The 20,480-nt window shown below is 47.1% G+C and overlaps 1 protein-coding gene across 3 annotated transcripts in view; it reads right to left on the reverse strand.

Annotated features, from left to right (window-relative positions):
• The window catches only part of LOC137540821 (tRNA N(3)-methylcytidine methyltransferase METTL2-like), a 56,041-nt gene extending 43,274 nt beyond the window's left edge, over positions 1 to 12,767 (reverse strand). For 2 of the 3 annotated variants that reach the window (XM_068261985.1, XM_068261987.1), the window contains exons 1-2: positions 12,662 to 12,767; positions 6,703 to 6,961 (exon numbers count right to left, since the gene is read on the reverse strand). In XM_068261985.1, coding sequence (XP_068118086.1) covers positions 6,703 to 6,944 — 242 coding nt within the window. In that variant the 5' untranslated portion in view covers positions 6,945 to 6,961; positions 12,662 to 12,767. The remainder of the gene's footprint in view (positions 1 to 6,702; positions 6,962 to 12,661) is intronic. The other variant, XM_068261986.1, reaches the window with a different exon arrangement.
• Between the last annotated feature and the right edge of the window lie 7,713 nt (positions 12,768 to 20,480).

The following is a 20,480-nucleotide window of genomic DNA, read 5'->3' on the forward strand; positions in this document are numbered from 1 at the left end:
AAACCCCCAGGAAGGCCTATTATTTCAGGAATAGACTCAGTCACCAGCAACTTATCCAGATTTATTGATACACACCTACAGGTCCATGTACAAACCCTCCCCTCGTACATCAAAGATTCTCAGCACCTCATCAGTTTCCTACAACATATACCATGGCAAGATGATTTTACATGGCTGACCTGCGACGTAACATCCCTCTACACCAACATACCACATCACTTCGGACTCACAGCCCTACAATACTATCTACAAAAGAACAGCGACATGCCCATAACACAACAAACTTTTCTGATAAACTGTGTCGAATTCATTCTTCATAACAATTTCTTTACATTTGGCGACAATATTTACCAGCAAGTAAACGGGGTTTCGATGGGGAGCTCATTCTCGCCCTCATATGCAAATTTGGCAATGGGATACCTGGAACAGCTAAAAATGTACAATGAGAACCCCTTTTCTAGTAACATCATGTTTTACAAAAGATATATCGACGATTTAGTGTTTATATGGAAAGGCCCTAGCAATTTGATCCCGTCCTTTGTCGAATATCTTAACTTAAATCCAGCAGGTCTGCAGTTCACTTTTCACCATGACCCCGGTTCTATAGAATTTTTGGACCTTGTCTTATACACTCACTCGTCCCGTACATTAACCAGAACCTTTTTCAAACCAGTCGATGCCAATAATTACATACATTACCATAGCTTTCACCATCGGCCCTGGACCAGAAACACCCCGTACAGCCAATACAGAAGGATTTACCGCAACTGCACAGAGACACAGACATACAATACCCAATCTAAAATCCTAACCAAAAAATTCATAGACCGCAAATATCCCAAAAAACTGCTGAGAGACGCACAACACAAAGCCAAAATGCAGAATCCCTCATCTTCCACCGACAATTCTCAGATTAATGACATACCCCGGTTCATCACAAAATACAGCGCCCAGCACTCATCTATCCGTAATATACTCAACAAAAGGTGGGAAATCCTACTACAGGATCCCCACCTCCGCCCTATCCTGACTCCAAAACCAGCGGTCACGTACAGGCGTGCCCCCAATTTACGCGGTATACTGGCTCCTAGCAGGCTACGCACACCTCAGGATAACCCCACCCCGACCCCAACAGATTCCCCCACAGGATCAGCCCCTTGTAATCACAAAAAATGCCTGGCCTGCAGTTTTGTCCACCGGGCCACGACATTTCATTCCCAGGTCACCAAAACAGAACATCAAATCAAACACCACCTCAACTGTGAGTCAAAATATGTAATTTATATCATCACATGCCCATGCCAGCTCCAATATGTGGGTAGGACCACTCAACCCGCAAGATCAAGAATTGGACAACATAAAAGGAATATAATCAAAAAATACCCCTTACACAGCGTATCGCGACACTTCACCACCCACCACGACAATAACCCAGAATTATTCCACATCACACTCATTGATACAATTCCACAAAACCAATTCAACTCGTTTGAGCTACTGAAAGCACGTGAGATGTATTGGATCCAAATCCTTAAATCACTCACTCCAGGCGGCCTTAACGAGCAGCTGGAGAAAATCTATTAATATATCATCCATTACAGAGTTCTTCTCAGATTTTATTTGTCCTCTCCTTTTAATAAGAATCACAAGACTTTTGAATTTTTAATGTCAAAAGGTACCAGATTTCATGTCTGTATTTTATGTCTGTTTTTATGTTTTTATGTTTTTTATGCCATTGTTGTATCAAGCCAATTATAATCCTGAATATCGCCCAAGAGCAGGAAAGGTTTTATTAAGCTAGAGATGACAGGTGATTTTTTTATTATTAACAATGTCGGGCTCATACATTCTCTCACAATTGAATTGTATATGCATTCCTTAATTGTATAGGATATTGCAAGAGCTGTATATTTTTTATATGAACCACTGGAGGGCAGCAGCGCTCTATATTGAGTAAAACTGAAATTTTAACAAATTTACACGAAATAAACACATAGGGGAGACCGTAGATTAAGCTTTCCTTCTTAGAAAAAACGATTGTACCACTTGGAGACTTAAAATTGTATACATAGACTGTATACTAAAGCCTATTTGACGAACATGCTTCCTCTCTCCTCCCCTCCCCTTCCCCTGACTGGCCAAGCTGGATTGCGGTAGTGTGCGGTGCGTTCCACACAATTCTCAGTACTGTGACGGAGCGCGCACATGCGCACTCGCACAGTGCCACGTTGGACTCGCCCCATAATCCCCCGCGCAGAGCATTTGTATTCATGACACTCAGCGCACGCATCACGGCCGCCGAGAGGCACTGCCCATCTCCTCCGCACTGGCCAATCATCTAATGCGGCTCGTTTCCTGTCCCTCACATCGCCACACCCCCCTCACGTCCCTCGGCACCACCCATATTCCCCTCATAAACCCAGCACACAAAGTCCACCGACACAGAGGTGCCAAGCTTCGTCCAGACTTCACGCTGGTAAGTGTATACTTCTCCCTACCCAGGCAATAATATGCACTGTCATTTTATTGGTTCCTTTGCACTCCACCACGCTCTCTAATCTGTGTAGCCATCACTCCATTAATAAGCAGCACTTACTGATAATAAGCTAGTACAGCCCACAAATAGATCCTTTTCATAGGAATTACACACAGTTACTGAACCTAAACGCCCATACATCATAGACACACACCCTGCAACTAGCAATATTTTACATAAGTGTATTTTGTTTTCTGACCTGTCAGTGATAATATATATATATATATAGGTTAACACTATTCTTACCAGAAAAACTGTGTGTATATATAACTTACTAATTCTGTACTATGTAACACACACAGTATATATGCTGATGTTAGCTATGTATCTCTGTCCTTTTCAGTGTTGTTGCTCCTGCCCCCTATTGCCTGAAGAAGCGGGTTGCTACCCGTGAAACGCGTTGCGACTGTTTGTTGGGAGCTATCCAAATAAATTTTGTATATATTTATTGAAAAACAACAGCCTTGTTGTCCGTTGATGGTCGGCCGGTCCACCACCGCGACCAAAACATTTTAACTTTTTAGCCATTTTTACTCTTTCGGCGCCTCTGTACATCTTGACGTATCCAGAAATCCACCCTTGGTGGAAGGGTGTTCTGCCCTACTTTTCTTCTATCCACAGAGAGCGACGTTTGATTCCTGAGTGGGGACAGGCTTGTTCTCCCCACCTGCATTTTCAGTGGTTGCTTTTGCGGCAACCCTGACTTGTGAGTATATTACTTACTTTCACTATTCCCATCCCCCACTAATACATACTACACTATATTGGGCTCTCGGTCTTCTCTCTTCTTTTGTGTAGGACAGTTCAATAAATCCAAGAGGATGACACCTTTCACCATGCAAATCAATTAAAGACCGACACTTCCTAATATGCTTAAATGTATTTCAAGACAAAAGCAAACAAAGCCAGTGTTTCAGGACCACGTTAGGTCCCTTCTTCAAGGCAATTATGCTCAAAGGCTAAGGCCACATACACACATCAGACCATAGTCTTTTGAAAATGAAAGATCACAGACCAATTTTACCCCCTTCCATGTAGTTTGAGAGCCATACCTACACAGTCTTTTCTATGGAGCTGAACTCCCCATCAGACAGATCAAACAACAGGCAGAGCGACCAGATTGCCCTCCCCTTTTTTCCCCACTAGGGGGATGATGTGCTGGGGGGGGTCTGATCGCTCCTGCATGCGTGTGGGTGGCGGGGGGGCACCTCAAAGCCCCCTCCACCGCAGGATTCCCCCTCTCCCTCTTCTCCCTCCCTGCCCCGGAGATCGGAGGCTGCACAGGAACGGATCTGTCCTGTGCAGCCTCTAACCGGCTCCTGCCTGTCATGTGACAGCGATCCCCGGCCGCTGATTGGCCGGGGATCGCTGATCTGGTACAACGCTGCTACTGTTAGCAGCGTTGTAAAATGTAAACAAAGCGGATTATTTCCGCTTGTATTTACATTTAGCCTGCGAGCCGCGATCGGCGGCCCGCAGGCTATTCACGGAGCCCCCCGCCGTGAAATGACAGGAAGCAGCCACTCGCGCAAGTGGCTGTTTCCTGATTAATTAGCCTGCAGCCGGCGACGCAGATGTGCGTCGCTGGTCCTGCAGCTACCACTTTGCCGACGCGCGTTAGGAGTGCGCGGTCGGCAAGTGGTTAAGAAACTCTTTGCAGCTGGGAATTGAGCCACTCAAAAGCAGCTACTGCCATCCACAAGCTGCATACATTTGCATGAAATCAACACAGAATTTTCATCAACTCAAAATGATGGCGTTAGTCTACTTTAGGGGACCCAGCAGGAAACCCCATAGGGAACATTTGAGTTCTCCAATCGCAGCGCCCTCTTACAGCACAAAGCCTTGTGATTGGCCAAATAGTGTGGTTGTAGTATAATAATAATAATAATAATAATAATAATAATAATAATAATACCTATATTTGTAGCGCTTTTCTCCTGTTGGTCTCAAACCACTTGCGAGGCAGCCACTAGAGAGCACTCAGTAGGCAGTAGCAGTGTTGGGGAGTTTTGCCCAAGAATTCCTTACTGAATAGGAAGAGCCGAGATTGAACCCACGTACTGGAAATCTATCAGTTCAAGATGGTGTCATGCGCCCAATCACGTTAGTGGAATTTCCCTATGAGGTTTCCTGCTGGGCCCCCTAAAGTAGACTAGCACCAAAATAACCAGCGTCTCTAGTAATAAGTTTTCCATCTAACCGGCAAACTAAACTATGCAATTTATAGAGATGGTTAGCAATGATCACAAAGCATGGCATCAGATTAAACACCATAATATTAGTATGCTGTAGCAGTAAAAGCTACACAAACCTCAATGCAGTCAAATGGGTGAGTGATCTGGTGTATAATTGTTGGCTATGCTTCTAACAATGCAATTCAAATAGTCTACTAGCTTGCCCTTTAAGCATAGGTTTTCATTCTTCACAGCACACTATAGGAACATTTCAGGTACACAAAAGATCCCTTTCTTAAAGTGAACCTGAAGCGAAGAAAAATATTTAAACTAAACACATGACGTAGCTGCAAATGAATATTACATACTAACCTCACCATCAGTTACTCTCAGAGGCCCACCATTTTCTTCTTACAGCGATCCCTTCCAGTTCTGACAAGTTTTTGTCAGAACTGAAATATACCAGTTGCTGTCAGTTATATATCAGCAGCTGTCAGTTAAAACTGAATGTGCAAGGTAATGTCTATGTTTCCCTATGGCTCAAGTGGTAGCAGTAGGGTACATCAGCACACCAGTCTCGATTAAGTTGCAGCGCACATTTATTGTGCAATAATCATGGCTCAAGTAGGTGATATTACAGTATAACAGTGTGCTGACCAGGAAGCCGTTAGGGGGTAATGGCCATTTTTAAAGTGGAGGATGGAGAATTCCATTGATCACAGTGGACAAATGGGATGCAGGAGATGAGAAAGAGATTGAGTAGTACACTTCACAGGAGGTAAGTATGACCTGTGTATGGTTATTTTGACTTTTTATTTTCAGTTCAGGTTCTCTTTAAGGGTGGAGTAGATAAATAAAGGTCCAAACTTCAACACTGAAAGGTCTCTAGTGCAATGTGTAGAGTTACAATATAAAACATTCAATAGGACGAGATCTATGCAATCATCGGAACTATTTTTAGGCATGGTCGTAACTACACATGGCCAATGAGATGCAAACAGACATATAACTGGTCCAATCAAATACAGTATGAAATGCATTTGATTGGTCTAGGTCCAAGTTACATACAACTTGCAAGAAAAAAAATGCATACAAGGCAAAATGATTTGCACCTCACTGACCATCTCTAGTTATGGTCATGTTGTCACTTCTGCATCCTGTGCAAGTTATAAGAGAAAGGAGAAGTGAGCCATGGGTGCAACCATCCATTGAAAGGCTTACAAATTAGGTCACATGACCAGATTGATCCCATCCTCTGCGAGAGGTTACGTAAATTAGTGACCTCTACAAATGTCCACATCTAATGCTTCATACACACTTGAGATAAAAGTCTTTGGAAAAGGCAAGATGACAGACCAATTTTACCCCATTCCATGTAGTATGAGAGCCATACTCTACACAGTCTATTCTATGGAGCTGAACTCCCCATCAGATAAAATCTTTGCAAGATGCTGTACACACAGATGCTGTACACACTCAAAAGATCATTATCTGCAAAAGATCTGTTCCTGCAAAAAATCCATTCCTGCAAAATGCATTCATAGTCTATGAGATCTGCAGATCCTCATACACACTTGGTTTAACAGACTTCATCTGCATATCTGGCAATCATCTGCAGATCCATCCTGGTGGATCTGATCTGCAGATGATTGTCTGTTAAACCAAGTGTGTATGAGGATCTGCAGATCTCATAGACTATGAATGCATTTTGCAGGAATGGATCTTTTGCAGGAACAGATCTTTTGCAGATAATGATCTTTTGAGTGTGTACGGGCATCTTTGTGTGCAGCATCTTGCAAAGATTTTATCTGATGGGGAGTTCAGCTCCATAGAATAGACTGTGTAGAGTATGGCTCTCATACTACATGGAATGGGGTAAAATTGGTCTGTCATCTTGCCTTTTCCAAAGACTTTTATCTCAAGTGTGTATGCAGCATAAGCCACATAATTTTATTTTACAGTGTACTCATACTAATAGCCATAGCTTACCATGCGTTGTGTTGGAAGACCTGGCTTGGATCCTTCAAATAGCGATTGCCAAACTGAGGCCTCTTTTCCTCCATCCCAGGACTGGAAGCTGATGTTGTCATGGTGTTGGTGAGCATTCTAGAGAATATCCAATTGGCAGCAGTAGTGCAGGTCAACTGATGTGCAAGCCAATCAACAGTCAAAGTCCGTCTCAATAGGAACTGGAATAACTTCAAGTCCCCGTGCTTGACCAAGGGTGGCATGAAGACATGTAAACAAGCTATAAGAGGACAGATCAGTTAAAGTAAGAACATGTTCACGACATGGTCTCATTTCTTATTAAAAGTATCCAAAAACACAACACTCCCTTTATGGGGCAACTTGTTCCCACCTATAGGATCAGTGAATGCATCACGACCCAACTACAGGAGAACTGATAGAGCATGTTGGAAAGGTTACCCCTGCAATAAGCTGAGTTGGCATCATCTACTCACATTATGCCCAATCCTTTGTACAAGCAGGAGTCCTTGTTCTGAGCTGATCATGCATCTTTGTACCACCACTAGCAGATAGGATTCCCATGTCACATGGACTGTTGCAGTAGCTAGCCAGATGCTGATATTAGTTGCTGTGACATGACTTTCACGTACTTCCATATTATTTGTACAGGCTGCCAACCGGTCAGAGTTTTTGAGGAGCAACAATAGCTGCTCCCGTTAGAAGTCTATTGCCACCATGTAGTCATGGTGTCTAAAGACCTTAGGACCATGTTACACTGGTAACTGTTTCAGTAACTAGGCAATACATGCGGTGACAGCTTGTATTGCCTAGTTACTGCAACAGTTACCAGTGTAACTTGGTCCTAAGGTGGATCATACGTGCACGCATGATCACATGCTTACAGTTATGCCCAGTGCAAATCCACTCTTCACAATGGAGTTCAAACATGAATGGGTATAAATTAAAATCAATATAAAAATTATTTGTGTATTTGCAAGACTCACTCAAATCAGCATATGGCACAGTGCAGGAATGGGGTAAAACAGAAGCTGGACAGGATATCTATCATGAATAACACCTGGCTTAAACGAAATGCTTACAAAACAGAGGTTCTTGAAGCCAAGATCAGCAGCACCACTCTTGAAGAAATAGCTCTTAATTCAGACACGTAGTTAAAATCACATGCCAAAAAAAAAAAAAAAAAAAATGTGCTTAGACACAGCTACAGCCGCTGTTTCAAATGCTTCTTTGTCAAGCTGCAAGCTTGACAAAGAAGCATTCGAAACAGCGGTCTGTAGCTGCATCTAAGCCCATTTTTTTGGCATGTGATTTTAATTGTCTGAATAAAGAGCTATTTCTTCAAGAGTGGTGCTGCTGATCTTGGCTTCTTGAATCGGCGACTCATAGGCATCAGAGCCATATCAGCTTTAAGTTCTTGTCATCGGAGGTCAGCGCCTAACAGCAAAGCAGCTCCGGACACAGTCAACTCCACTGAGCGTAGGGTACTTAGACCATACTAGGTCTAACAAAATGTCGCAGCTTGGGTTTACTGACTGAATATTTCAGCTGTTGTGAAACATTCCTTCTTTCACATAAGGAGTATTGCAAAAATTAAGCACCTCATTCCTTCAGAGGATCTTCCCACCATAGTTCACGCCTTCATCACATCACAGCTGAACTACTGCAATGCCCTCTATGCAGGCCTTCCAAATAAAGACCTACACCGCCTGCAGCTAGTACAGAATGCTGCCGCAAGACAGTTAACAAGCCAACCCCGCCATAGCCACATAACACCGATCCTTTGCTCACTACACTGGCTACCCATAAAATGGAGAATAGTTTTCAAAATTGGCATGCTAACATTCAAATCTTTTAACAACCTCGACCCTGGATACCTGATGGATTTGTTGCAACAGTGTCACATTTCCCACAACCTCAGATCACAAGGAGCAAATAATTTTACATCCCCAGAGTCTAACTAAAAACCTTTTGGCCACAGCTTTCTGCCATGCTGCCTCTACCCTGTGGAATGCCTTGCCAAACTTAATCAAGACAGCTCCAACCCTGGACACCTTTAATTCAAAACAGAAAAGCCACCCGTTTAGTCTGGCATTTATGATCACATAACTTTTTCCGGTACTTTTCCGTTAGCCGGGCGCATCCGACAGGTGGCGCTAATTACATTGATACTTCACGTAACAAAAGTGTTAATGTAACCGATTTTATCCGGCAGGTGGCGCTAATTACATTACCACTTCACATAAAAGTGTTAATGTAACCGATTGTATTGTGTTTGAAGTGGCCGTCTCGCTGCGGCCAAATGTATTGTAATAAGTGAGTTAATGGAATTAAAAATGAAGGCGGCGGCAATGTAACAGATGAAGCCGTCAGCTTCGGCTCTCGCTCTCCTCCCCCTTGCCCTCTCTCTCTCCTATACAATACTGGCAGCTGGCGGGGACATGCGTGTCCCCCCAGAGTTGTTTGTCGCGGCAGGGAATCCTGGTTCCGCCGGCTGCCAGTATTGTATAAGAGAGAGGGCAAGGGGGAGGAGAGCGAGAGCCGAAGCCGGCGGCTTCATCTGTTACATTGCCGACACCTTTCTCTTGAGGACTGGATCAGACAGACTAGCTGACAGGCTATTACTCCCCACACGCGCTTTGGGCTGTGACCCTGACACTGATTTACCACTTCTCTTTTCTTGGACCGCTTTTGATAGGTACTAACTTCTGCATACCAAGAATATCCTGAAAAATCCACTGTTTGAGCGCTCCGGTTCGTTACAATTTATCTAGCATAACATCTGTACAGCTGTTGAGCCTCACAATTTCATGTAGGTACCCTATTGCTTGGGTGGACCACAAAACAGCTGACGAGTGATATCAGCTTCCCTTTCCACAGAGTATAAGGACCCAGGTGCTCAGTTTACTTTAAAAGAATACATAAGATGAAATAAAAAATGTGGTACTTATCCGTTAGCCGGGCACATCCTCTAGGTGGGGACAAAACTCCACCAGAGTTACATCTTTCCCTACTATCCATGTCGGCCTGAAGGGGGAATAGTAATTAGCGCCACCTGCCGGATGCGCCCGGCTAACGGATAAGTACCAAAAATTTGAACGTACCGGTATATGGGGCTTCTTCCAGCGCTCCTGGACTCGTAATGTGCCCACGATGTCCTGGTTTCCTCCGGCCAGCAGCGGCGACCCCCGCAAAGCTGGCTGGTCACAGTCAGACAGCAGCTACTGCACATTTGCAAACTCGAACTGCACGCACCTCAATCATGCTCACGTAGCCAGGTGCATTCTACGCAGGGCTGTGGCGTCAGTACAAAACTCAACCGACTCCAACATTTATGAAACTGCCGACTTCAGGTACCCAAAATGTTTTTGACTCCTCGACTCCGACTCCTTAGACTAAAGGTGGCCATACACTGGTCGATGTGCCATTAGATCGACCAGCTGACAGATCCCTATCTGATCGAATCTGATCAGATAGGGATCGTATGGCTGCCTTTACTGCAAACAGATTGTGAATCGATTTCAGCCTGAAACCGATCACAATCTGTTCAGCTGCTGCTGCCGCCTGCCCCCCCCCCCCCCCCGTATACATTACCTGAGGCTGGCTCCCGGGCGTCTTCTCCGCACTGCACCGCACCGCTGTTCTTGCTCCATCCCGGCGCTTCCTGTGTTACTCCGTGACCAGGAAGTTCAAATAGAGCGCCCTCTATTTCAACTTCCTGGTCACCGGAGTGACACAGGAAGTATAAGCGTACACTGGGACATGCGGAAATGCGGTGCAGCGAGGAGAAGAGGACCCCGGAGCCAGCTTCAGGTAATGTATACATGCTCGGATCGGGCCCGAATCGTACGCCGCAAGCGACGCGCTCCTACCACCGGGCGATCGAGGGTAATTTCCCGCACGGCGCGATCGACGGACCGATCCGATTTCGGGAGGGAATCGGATCGGCGGGTGCGTTTAGCGCAAGCGATTGGCAGCAGATTCGATCCCAGGATCGGATCTGCTGTCGAAACGGCCGTGAATCGAGCCAGTGTATGGCCTGCTTAAAGGTGCCCATACACTCATCAGATTGGCAGCAGATAGATAAGAAATGCATCTGATGATCTATCTGATGCGTTTTTAGAACATTTTTTTACCAGGATAGAATTCCAATAGATTTCAGTTTGAAATCTATTGAAATTCGATCTGATGGCATTTTTTTGCCATCAGATTTCCATTAACCTGCTGAGCGGTCTGGACGAGCTCAGCTCGTCCAACACCGCCAGAGGCTGCCGCTCAGGCCCTGCTGGGCCGATTTCCACCAAATAAAAAGCAGCACACGCAGCCGTCACTTTGCCAGCCGCGTGTGCTGCCTGATCGCCGCTGCAGCGCGGCGATCCGCCGCGTGCAGCGGCGAAAGAGGGTCCCCCCAGCCGCCCGAGCCCAGCGTAGCCGGAACAAACAGTTCCGGCCAGCGCTAAGGGCTGGATCGGAGGCGGCTGACGTCAGGACGTCGGCTGACGTCCATGACGTCACTCCGCTCGTCGCCATGGCGACGAGGGAAGCGAAACACGGAGGGCCGCTCGTTGCGGCCTTCCGTGTTATTCCTTGCCGCCGGAGGCGATCGGAAGATCGCCTCCGGAGCGCCCTCTAGTGGGCTTTCATGCAGCCAACTTTCAGTTGGCTGCATGAAATAGTTTTTTTTTAATTTAAAAAAAACCCTCCCGCAGCCACCCTGGCGATTTAATCAGAACGCCAGGGTGGTTAAGGCCAATGCAAACTGATAAGCAATCTCATCAGATCGACCTAAATTTTCCACCCAGCCAGTTCGATGGAAATCCATCGAAATCGGCCATCGATCGGTCGATTGGCCAACCGATTTGCAAACGATCAATCGATCGGGATCGATCGCTCGGCCAGAAAATCGGCTGAGTGTATGGGCCCCTTAATACTTACCAGGACTGTGGATTTGGTACAAAAATCAACCAACTCCTCCGTTTATGAAACCACTGTCTCCGACTCCAGGTACCCAAAATGTTTTTGACTCCTTAGGCCTCGTTCACATCAGGGACGTTTCTGTGCGCTTTTCACAGCGCACTGCCCTGTGCGTTTAGCAAGGTATTGATTTTCTCATGTCATTAAATGTAGCTGGTTCACATCTATGCGCTGCGCTGAGCAGCGTTACAAAAACGTAGGATTGCATGCTTCTCTGTGCGCCGAGCTGTAAAGCGCACATCAATGCAAGTGAATGGGTGCACTTTTTTAGCGCATAACAGTGCATGCGTTCTTGGCCCCTAATTGGGAAAAAAAAATAAAAAAAATACATTTACATATAAAAACAGAGCTTTATTGACAACTGCTACAATAAGCAAAACATGCTTTAAAGAAGCGCAGCGCAACGCACAGAAACACGCACTAATGCATGCACAAGGGCATGCGTTTTTTACCACGCGCTTTCACACGTTTCTCAGCGCAGCAGATGTGAACGAGGCCTTAGTCTAATACTTACCAGGACTGTGGATTTGGTACAAAAATCAACCGACTCCTCCGTTTATGAAACCGTCTCCGACTCCAGGTACCCAAAATTGCTCCGACTCCACAGCCCTGGTTCTGCGCATGGGGTGCATGCAAAAATTGCTACTGCGCATAACGCTCCCACCAACAGGAGCATGATTAAGGTGCAGGCAGCTAAAGGGTCACGCATGTGCAGTAGCTGCCAACTGTCAGTGACCGGCCAGCTTTGCGGGGTTCGCCACTGCTGGTCGGGGGGGGGGGGGGGACCAGGAGGACATTGTGGGCACAGTATGAGTCCAGGAGGCTGGAAGGAGCCCCAGATAAGTTAAAATCATTTTTTAATTTTAGCCTTCTGTATTCCTTTAAATGGCTGTATTTCTCAGTAAGCACAGCTGCCATTGATAAGAAGCCTCGGGGAGGTGATGCAATGAGAATACACAGAACACCAGAGCAGAAACTCATAGCTTACAACAAAGCGCTGCAGCCGATGTCCCACCTTCAGCAGTTCGCAGCGCTCCTCTCCCCGGCAGATGACATGAGGACAACCTGCACCTTCCGCTCTGCAGGAAGAGGAAGACAGGGGCGGAGCTGGCTGTGTAGGCGTAGCAAAACCCTTCCCAGCCACGTGTAGGATGGAATGTGACGAGCAAGAGGGCGGGGATAAGGGAGGGACCACCTCAATACACGTCTACAATCCAATCACTATCATCTGAGGTGTGTCTAATGCGGTGTGGATAACAGGGCGGTAACCACAAACGAGGCGTGACTGTGCACAGGGGGCGTGCTGCGTGCGCACAGATCGTGTGGAGGAGGGGTCGGGAAGTAAGGTGGGAGGGGCGGGGAGCAGGCGCTTAATAAGAATGGTGGGATCGGGAAGAAAGTGTGGAAGGGGAAGGGAAGTAGGTGGCATAGTAAATAGAGGGGCGGGTAGGAGGCGCATGGTAAGCAAAAAGGAGGCGCGACATATGCGCAAAGTGAACACGGAAAGGGGCGGGAAATAGGCGCATATTAAGTAGAGGGGCGGGAAATAGGCGCATATTAAGGAGAGGGGCGGGAAATAGGCGCATGGTAAGTAGAGGTGCGGGAAATAGGCGCATATTAAGGAGAGGGGCGGGAAATAGACGTATATTAAGGAGAGGGGCGGGAAATAGGCGCATATTAAGTAGAGGGGCGGTAAATAGGCGCATATTAAGTAGAGGGGCGGGAAATAGGCGCATGGTAAGTAGAGGGGCGGGAAATAGGCGCATGGTAAGTAGAGGGGCAGTCAATAGGCGCATGGTAAGTAGGGGGGCGGGAAATAGGCGCATATTAACTAGAGGGGCGGGAAATAGGCGCATGGTAAGTAGAGGGGCGGGAAATAGGCGCATGGTAAGTAGAGGGGCGGGAAATAGGTGCATGGTAAGTAGAGGGGCGGGAAATAGGCGCATATTAAGTAGAGGGCGGGAAATAGGCGCATATTAAGTAGAGGGCGGGAAATAGGCGCATATTAAGGAGAGGGGCAGTAAATAGGCGCATGGTAAGTAGAGGGGCGGGAAATAGGTGCATGGTAAGTAGAGGGGCGGGAAATAGGCGCATATTAAGGAGAGGGGCGGGAAATAGGCGCATATTAAGGAGAGGGGCGGGAAATAGGTGCATATTAAGTAGAGGGGCTGGAAATAGGTGCATATTAAGTAGAGGGGCGGGAAATAGGCGCATACAGGGCCGGCTTTAGGGGGGGGCGAGAGGGGGCAGAGCCCCCTCAAACAGACTCACTGCCCCCTCAAATCAGAGCCGCTCTCGCTATGCCGCTGGCTGCTTCCTGGTCCGTGGTGTGGAGCGCAGAGCGGTCATGTGATCAGTCACATGACCGCTTCTTCCTCGGACGGCTCTCCGAGACGAGTCTCTGCTGTGACGCAGGCAGTGGCGACCGTAAGAGCCACCCCGCATAGAGGAGGAGTCGACTCTCTCAGAGAAAGAGGAATTCTCCTCCTCTGAAAGAGTCGACTCCTCCTCTATGCAGGGCGGCTTCTTAAGGTCCCGCTCCCGCCACTGTGCCTGCGTCAGAGCTGAGACTCCTCTCAGAGAGAGTAGACGTGCTGACAGTTTTTCTACCCGGTCCCGCCATCTGCCACCTGCCTCACCAGACACTGTCTGTGTGCTGTGCCTGCCAGTGCCAGACCAGTTGCATTGGCAAATCAATAATTTTGTGTGTGCTGTGCCACAGTGCCAGTTCAGTTGCCAGTCCAATAGTCAGCCTGGCTGGCAAATCAATCAGATAATTGCCTCATTTAAGGCTGTCAGTCAATCAGTGTCACTGCCAGAGTGCACTGCAGCCTTGCTGGCAAATCAATCGCTCAGATTGCCTCATTTATTTTGTGTGCGTTCTTTGCCATCTGCCGCCGCCTCAGGCCCTCAGTGCACAGCACTGTATTTGTGCAAAAAAACCCACGCAATATATCAGTATATTAGCATTTGAAGAAAATTATTTCTATGTTACACCTGAGAACATTTTTTTGATAATCTGCAGTGCGCAGAACTGTATTTGTGGTAGAAAAAAACACGCAATATCAGCATATTAGCATTTGACGAAAAGTATTTCTGTGTTACACCTGAGAACATTTTTTTCAATAATCTGCAGTGCGCAGAGCTGTATTTGTGCTAAAAAGAGCAGAGCTCAAACTTCCCTGGCAGACCTTTAAAGGACTTCCGAGGCCAAAAAGAAGAAAATGACACTATACCTTTTTATTATCAGAATCCATGGAGGACGTCCAGCGCGTCCTCCGCACCGAAAAGGGCTGCAATGACGGCGGAACGGTGCGGAGGACGCGCTGGACGTCCTCCGTGGATTCAGATATTAAAAAGGTATAGTGTCATTTTCTTGTTTTTGGCCTCGGAAGTCCTTTAACACCACTGTAAGGTCATGACATGTTTATTTGGCCCCACCCATGACCACGCCCACAGTCTGCTGCATGGCCACGCCCATTTTTTGGCGCGCTACGCGCGGCGCAGGGTTTTTGTATGCCCCCTGCAAATTTCTGTCTGCCCCCTCATATGTGCCTGTCTAGAACCGGCCCTGGGCGCATATTAAGTAGAGGGGCGGGAAATAGGTGCATATTAAGGAGAGGGGCAGGAAATAGGTGCATATTAAGGAGAGGGGCAGGAAATAGGCGCATGGTAAGTAGAGAGGCGGGAAATAGGCGCATATTAAAGAGAGGGGGGGGGAAATAGGGGCATATTAAGGAGAGAGGTGGGAAATAGGCGCATGGTAAGTAGAGGGGCGGGAAATAGGTGCATATTAAGGAGAGGGGCAGGAAATAGGCGCATGGTAAGGAGAGATGCGGGAATAGGTGCATAGTAAGTAGAGGGGTGGGAAATAGGTGCATATTAAGTAGAGGGGCGGGAAATAGGCGCATATTAAGTAGAGGGGCGGGAAATAGGCGCATATTAAGGAGAGTGGCGGGAAATAGGCGCATGGTAAGGAGAGGGGTGGGAAATAGGCGCATAGTAAGTAGAGGGGCGGGAAGTAGGCGCATGGTAAGGAGAGGGGCGGGAAGTAGGCGCATGGTAAGGAGAGGGGCGGGAAATAGGCGCATGGTACGGAGAGGGGCGGGAAATAGGCGCGTTGTAAGCAGAGGGACGGGAAATAGGCTCATGGTAAGCAGAGAGGTCGGAAATAGGCGCATGGTAAGTAAAGGGACGGGAAATAGGCACATATTAAGTAGAGGGGCGGGAAATAGGCACATATTAAGTAGAGAGGCGGGAAATAGGCGCATATTAAGGAGAGGGGTGGGAAATAGGCGCATATTAAGGAGAGGGGCGGAAAGTAGGCGCATATTAAGTAGAGTGGCGGGAGGTAGGCGCATATTAAGTAGAGGGGCGGGAAATAGGCGCATGGTAAGCGTGAAGGGGGCGGGAAGTAGGCGCATAATAAGTAGAGGGGTGAGAAATTGAGTCATAGTAAGTGTTGAGGGGGTGGGAACAAACTGCAAAAAGAGAGTGGAGGAGCAACATTATAGCATTTTTTGCAACTGATCAGAGTTTGCACTCTATAGGAAAGGGACATGGTTGATTGAGGAGAGGGAAAGTTAGTATGGAACGCCAGCTCTCTCCTGAGCAAACAGCCTCCCACACCAGCCTCTCCTGCATCACTGAACCTATGCCTTCATATGTGTGGTATGGATTGGGCACAAGAGGCATGGAAGGGCAACAAGCAAGTAAATAGTAGTGGAGGGGCAGAAAGTTGTCAGATGTGGGGTTAGTAGGTGCACTGCGGATGTGGTGTGAAAAAAGCATATAAGGTGAGGCGTTAAAATACATCAGTTGGGGAGAAAAAAATAAGTCTGTATTTAAAGACTCAAACTATACTGAAGTGTAAAATTGGGCAAATTTGGATGTGTGTACGCCGGGCTTAACACAGCCCTACCAAGAAAGCACCGGGCATCACTCCAATCCATCCTCATCACTTCTGCTTGACTTGACCACCATTTTTCTTCCTCCATCACACCTAAAATCACTAACCACTAGCGATTCGCGGTAGCGTTTTCTGTGGGTGATTTTTCCGTGATTTAACACAGAAAAAAAAATCACTGTACAAATTCACGTTTTTGGAGTGATCGCGATTAGCGTTTCTATATATGCTAATGGCGATCGCTCCGAAATCACCGGAAAAATGCTGCATGTAACACGTTTGCAATTATCGCTAATCGCTCAAGTGTGAACACTGCCATAGACTAAAATAGCACTAGAGTTTTAAAAAACGCTAGCGATTAGCAGGAATCGCTCGATTCCCGCTTAGGTGTAAACAAGCCTTCAGATGCTACTCCCATCTGCCATTATCACTACTGGCTGCTTATCAAAGACAATACAAGGTCAGACTCACACTATCGGTGGCCATACATAATACAATAAAAACATTCGATTATCCCGTTTATTCGATCTAAACGATCAAATCGAATGAAAGTTGAAAATATTTTTTTTCGAACAAGAAATTTGAACGATTATCCCGTTTTTTCGAGAAAAATCTGATCGGACATGCTAGAAAAATCTTTATATTCGATCTAGCGGAATAATCGAACTAAATTATCTAAAAAAAAAATAAAATTAAAAATTGTACCATGTATGGCCACCTTTACCTACAAACAGTGGCGGCGCCACACTGGGGCTTACCCAGGCTTAAGCCCCAGCTGTCAACCTCTTAGCCCCCCTTAAAGCCACCCCCACGGCGGGCCATGGCTGCGCTATTCAGAACGTCGGAACTTGGAAGGAAGGAGGAGGAGGAAGAGGGCTGGCCTGTCAGAAGTCCCTGCCTGTAATTATACTGACAGGTGCAGCCAGGCACAGTCAGAGCAGCCCGCAAGGGAAGGGGACATTCGGGGCAGTTAAATTTGAGTCACGTCACGTGACGACGTCCGTAACGTGACACTCACGTAGTGTGCAGCGCGCTCAGTCTCCCCTTCGCCTGGCTCGCACAGCTTCAGAGAGAAGCTTGCCACTTTCGCTCCGTCCAACCAACAGCCATTGTATGTGGCAGCAGCAGCAGCAGCACCGGGGACTTAGTGCAGCCAGCCACACCAGACCAGACCAGACCAGACTGTGTCACTACTAGTGACACTAGTGACTCGAGGTGGGTTACCGTGGGGTAGGCAGCCAACTTGAATGATTTTTTTTTGGGGGGGGGGGGGGGGGGGGCATGTGATGCTGATGTGACATGTGAGCCTCTGGCTCCCAGACCACCACCAGCCAGACCTGAGCCTCCCTCTCTCTCTCTGTCTCCCCTCTACTCCCCAACCCACCCCTCACCACCACCAGCCAGGCCTGAGCCTGGAGCTCCCAGACCCAGCCCACCACCAGCCAGGCCTGAGCCTGGGGCCTCCCTCCCTCTCTCTCTCTGTCTCCCCTCTACTCCCCAACCCACCCTATACCACCACCAGCCAGGCCTGAGCCTGGGGCCTCCAGTACACCACCAGGCAGGCCAGAGCTGCCCTGGGGCCCCCATCCCACCACTACCACCACCAGCAAGGCCTGAGCCTGGGGCCTCCAGCCCACCACCAGGCAAGCCAGAGCTGCCCTGGGGCCCCCAGCCCACCACCATTAGCCAGGTCTCAGGCCTCCAGCCCACCACCAGCCAGGCCTGAGGTGCCCTGGGGCCCCCAGCCCACCATCACTAGCCTGACTACATATACTGGGGACAGCTATACGCCTGGCTACATATACTGGGGACACTGGCTGTCTGTCATTATGTGCATTAACTGGTGAAAAGCTGTCTCTTATGTGCATTTACTGGGGAAATGCTGTCTGTCATTATGTGCATAAACTGGTGAAAAGTTGTCCCTTATGTGCATTTACTGCGGAAACGCAGTCTGTCATTATGTGCATTAACTGGTGAAAAGCTGTCCCTTATGTGCATTTACTGCGGAAACGCAGTCTATCATTATGTGAATTAACTGGTGAAAAGCTGTCTCTTATGTGCATTTAATGGGGAAACTGTCTGTCATTACATGCATTAACTGGTGAAAAGCAGGCTCTTATGTGCATTTACTGCAGAAACGCAGTCTGTCATTATGTGCATTAACTGGTGAAAAGCTGTCTCTTATGTGCATTTAATGGGGAAACGCTGTCTGTCATTACGTGCATTAACTGCTGAAAAGCTGATTCTTATGTGCATTTACTGGTGAAAGGCTACCTGTCATTATGTGCATTTACTTCATTTTTTTTTCCATGTAACTACGTTAGCTGGTACAACTACATTACAGTTAGCCCCGCCCACATGACATCATGACCACGCCCAATTTGTCGCCGCGGCGCAAATTCCCCCCCCCCCCAAGCCCGGCCTGCCAGCCCTCATGCCCCCTTTGAGCCCCCCAAAAATCTGAAGCTGGAGCCGCCACTGCCTACAAAACAGGGGCGTAGCAATAGGGGGTGCAGAGGTAGCGACCGCATCGGGGCCCTTGGGCCAGAGGGGCCCCGAAGGGTCCACCCTCTATCACAGTATTAGCTCTCTATTGGTCCTGTGCTGGTAATAATCACTTCTATAGATGCATTGAATAGTAGTAATCCTTAACACACTGTTCCCCAACCCCTTCTTGCACCTCTGACACTGGGGTTGTCCTTGGCAGGTTTCGGTGCGCCGTATCAATTGTTATGTATAGAGTGCTTGGGGGGGCCCCATGTAAAACTTGCACCGGGGCCCACAGCTCTTTAGCTACGCCACTGCTACAAAACCTTGTAACATTGCTCCATCCTGCATTTATACTCAGGAAATGATCTTCCCCTCTCACTTGCTGTAGTCATTTGGCCTCAATTCACTAAGATCATGCTGGAGATAATAAGGCAAGAGAAAACTTACCTCCACACAGTAAGAGAGTTATCTTATCTCTTCATTCCTTACGTTACCTCTTCTGTAGTTAATTTGCCTCCTCTGTAGTTAAGTTACCTCCTCTGTAGTTATTTTCACATGCAGTTAATAAAAAGCCTGTCTTTAACTGTGGAGTTATTTTAAGGATTGAAGAGTTAACTTAAAGACAGAAGAGTTAACTTTAGGTTTGCCTGAGGTAAAATGTTTCCTGAATACTACATGCCTTATCACCATGGTAACAACTCTAGAAGAGTTATTAAAGACAGGAGATAAGCTTAGTGAATTGAGGCCAATGTCTCTTATCCTGTTACAGCCAGTTACCTATCCAGGCAAGGTGGCTGGTACACATGGATGATGGCAGATGTCCTGGCACGGGTCATCGGGGCCCCAGGCATGGTTGTCTGGCATTCTGTGCATATGCGCGTTGCATAAGTTTTGGCGGTGAAAGCTATTAGCGCAAGGGCCCATTCTCTCTAGAAGCGCTTTTTTGAGCATTTTGCGATTGATTAGCTTTTTTTAAAATCGCTCCTATTCACTTCATCAAAATCACAGACAAAATGGCCGCGTTTTTCACATACGTGATTTCAAAATCGCATCGATTTTTACCGCGATTTTAATGAAAGTGAATGGAAGCGATTTTAAAAACGCTAATCAATCTCAAAATGCTCAGAAAAGCGCTTCTACTGTGAATGGGCCCTAACACTGTATGTGCGTGCGTGAGGAGTCTGTTGTATGCATATTCCTAGGTTTCTTTATAGGAGGATCGATTTAAATCAAATGAAGCCACAAAATAGCGATCTGTTTCCAAAATTTTTGTTTCACACTTTATTATATTCACAAAAAATTATTTTTCTTCTTCAAAAAGGTAGAAAAATTCTTTGTAAAGCAGCAGAAAAATTTGTAGTACAGACATAAAAAGCAATACAAAAAGCAGATCATAGACACAGTGTGCTTT

This window comes from Hyperolius riggenbachi, chromosome 12, assembly GCF_040937935.1.
Source record: "Hyperolius riggenbachi isolate aHypRig1 chromosome 12, aHypRig1.pri, whole genome shotgun sequence".
Lineage (NCBI taxonomy): Eukaryota > Metazoa > Chordata > Amphibia > Anura > Hyperoliidae > Hyperolius > Hyperolius riggenbachi.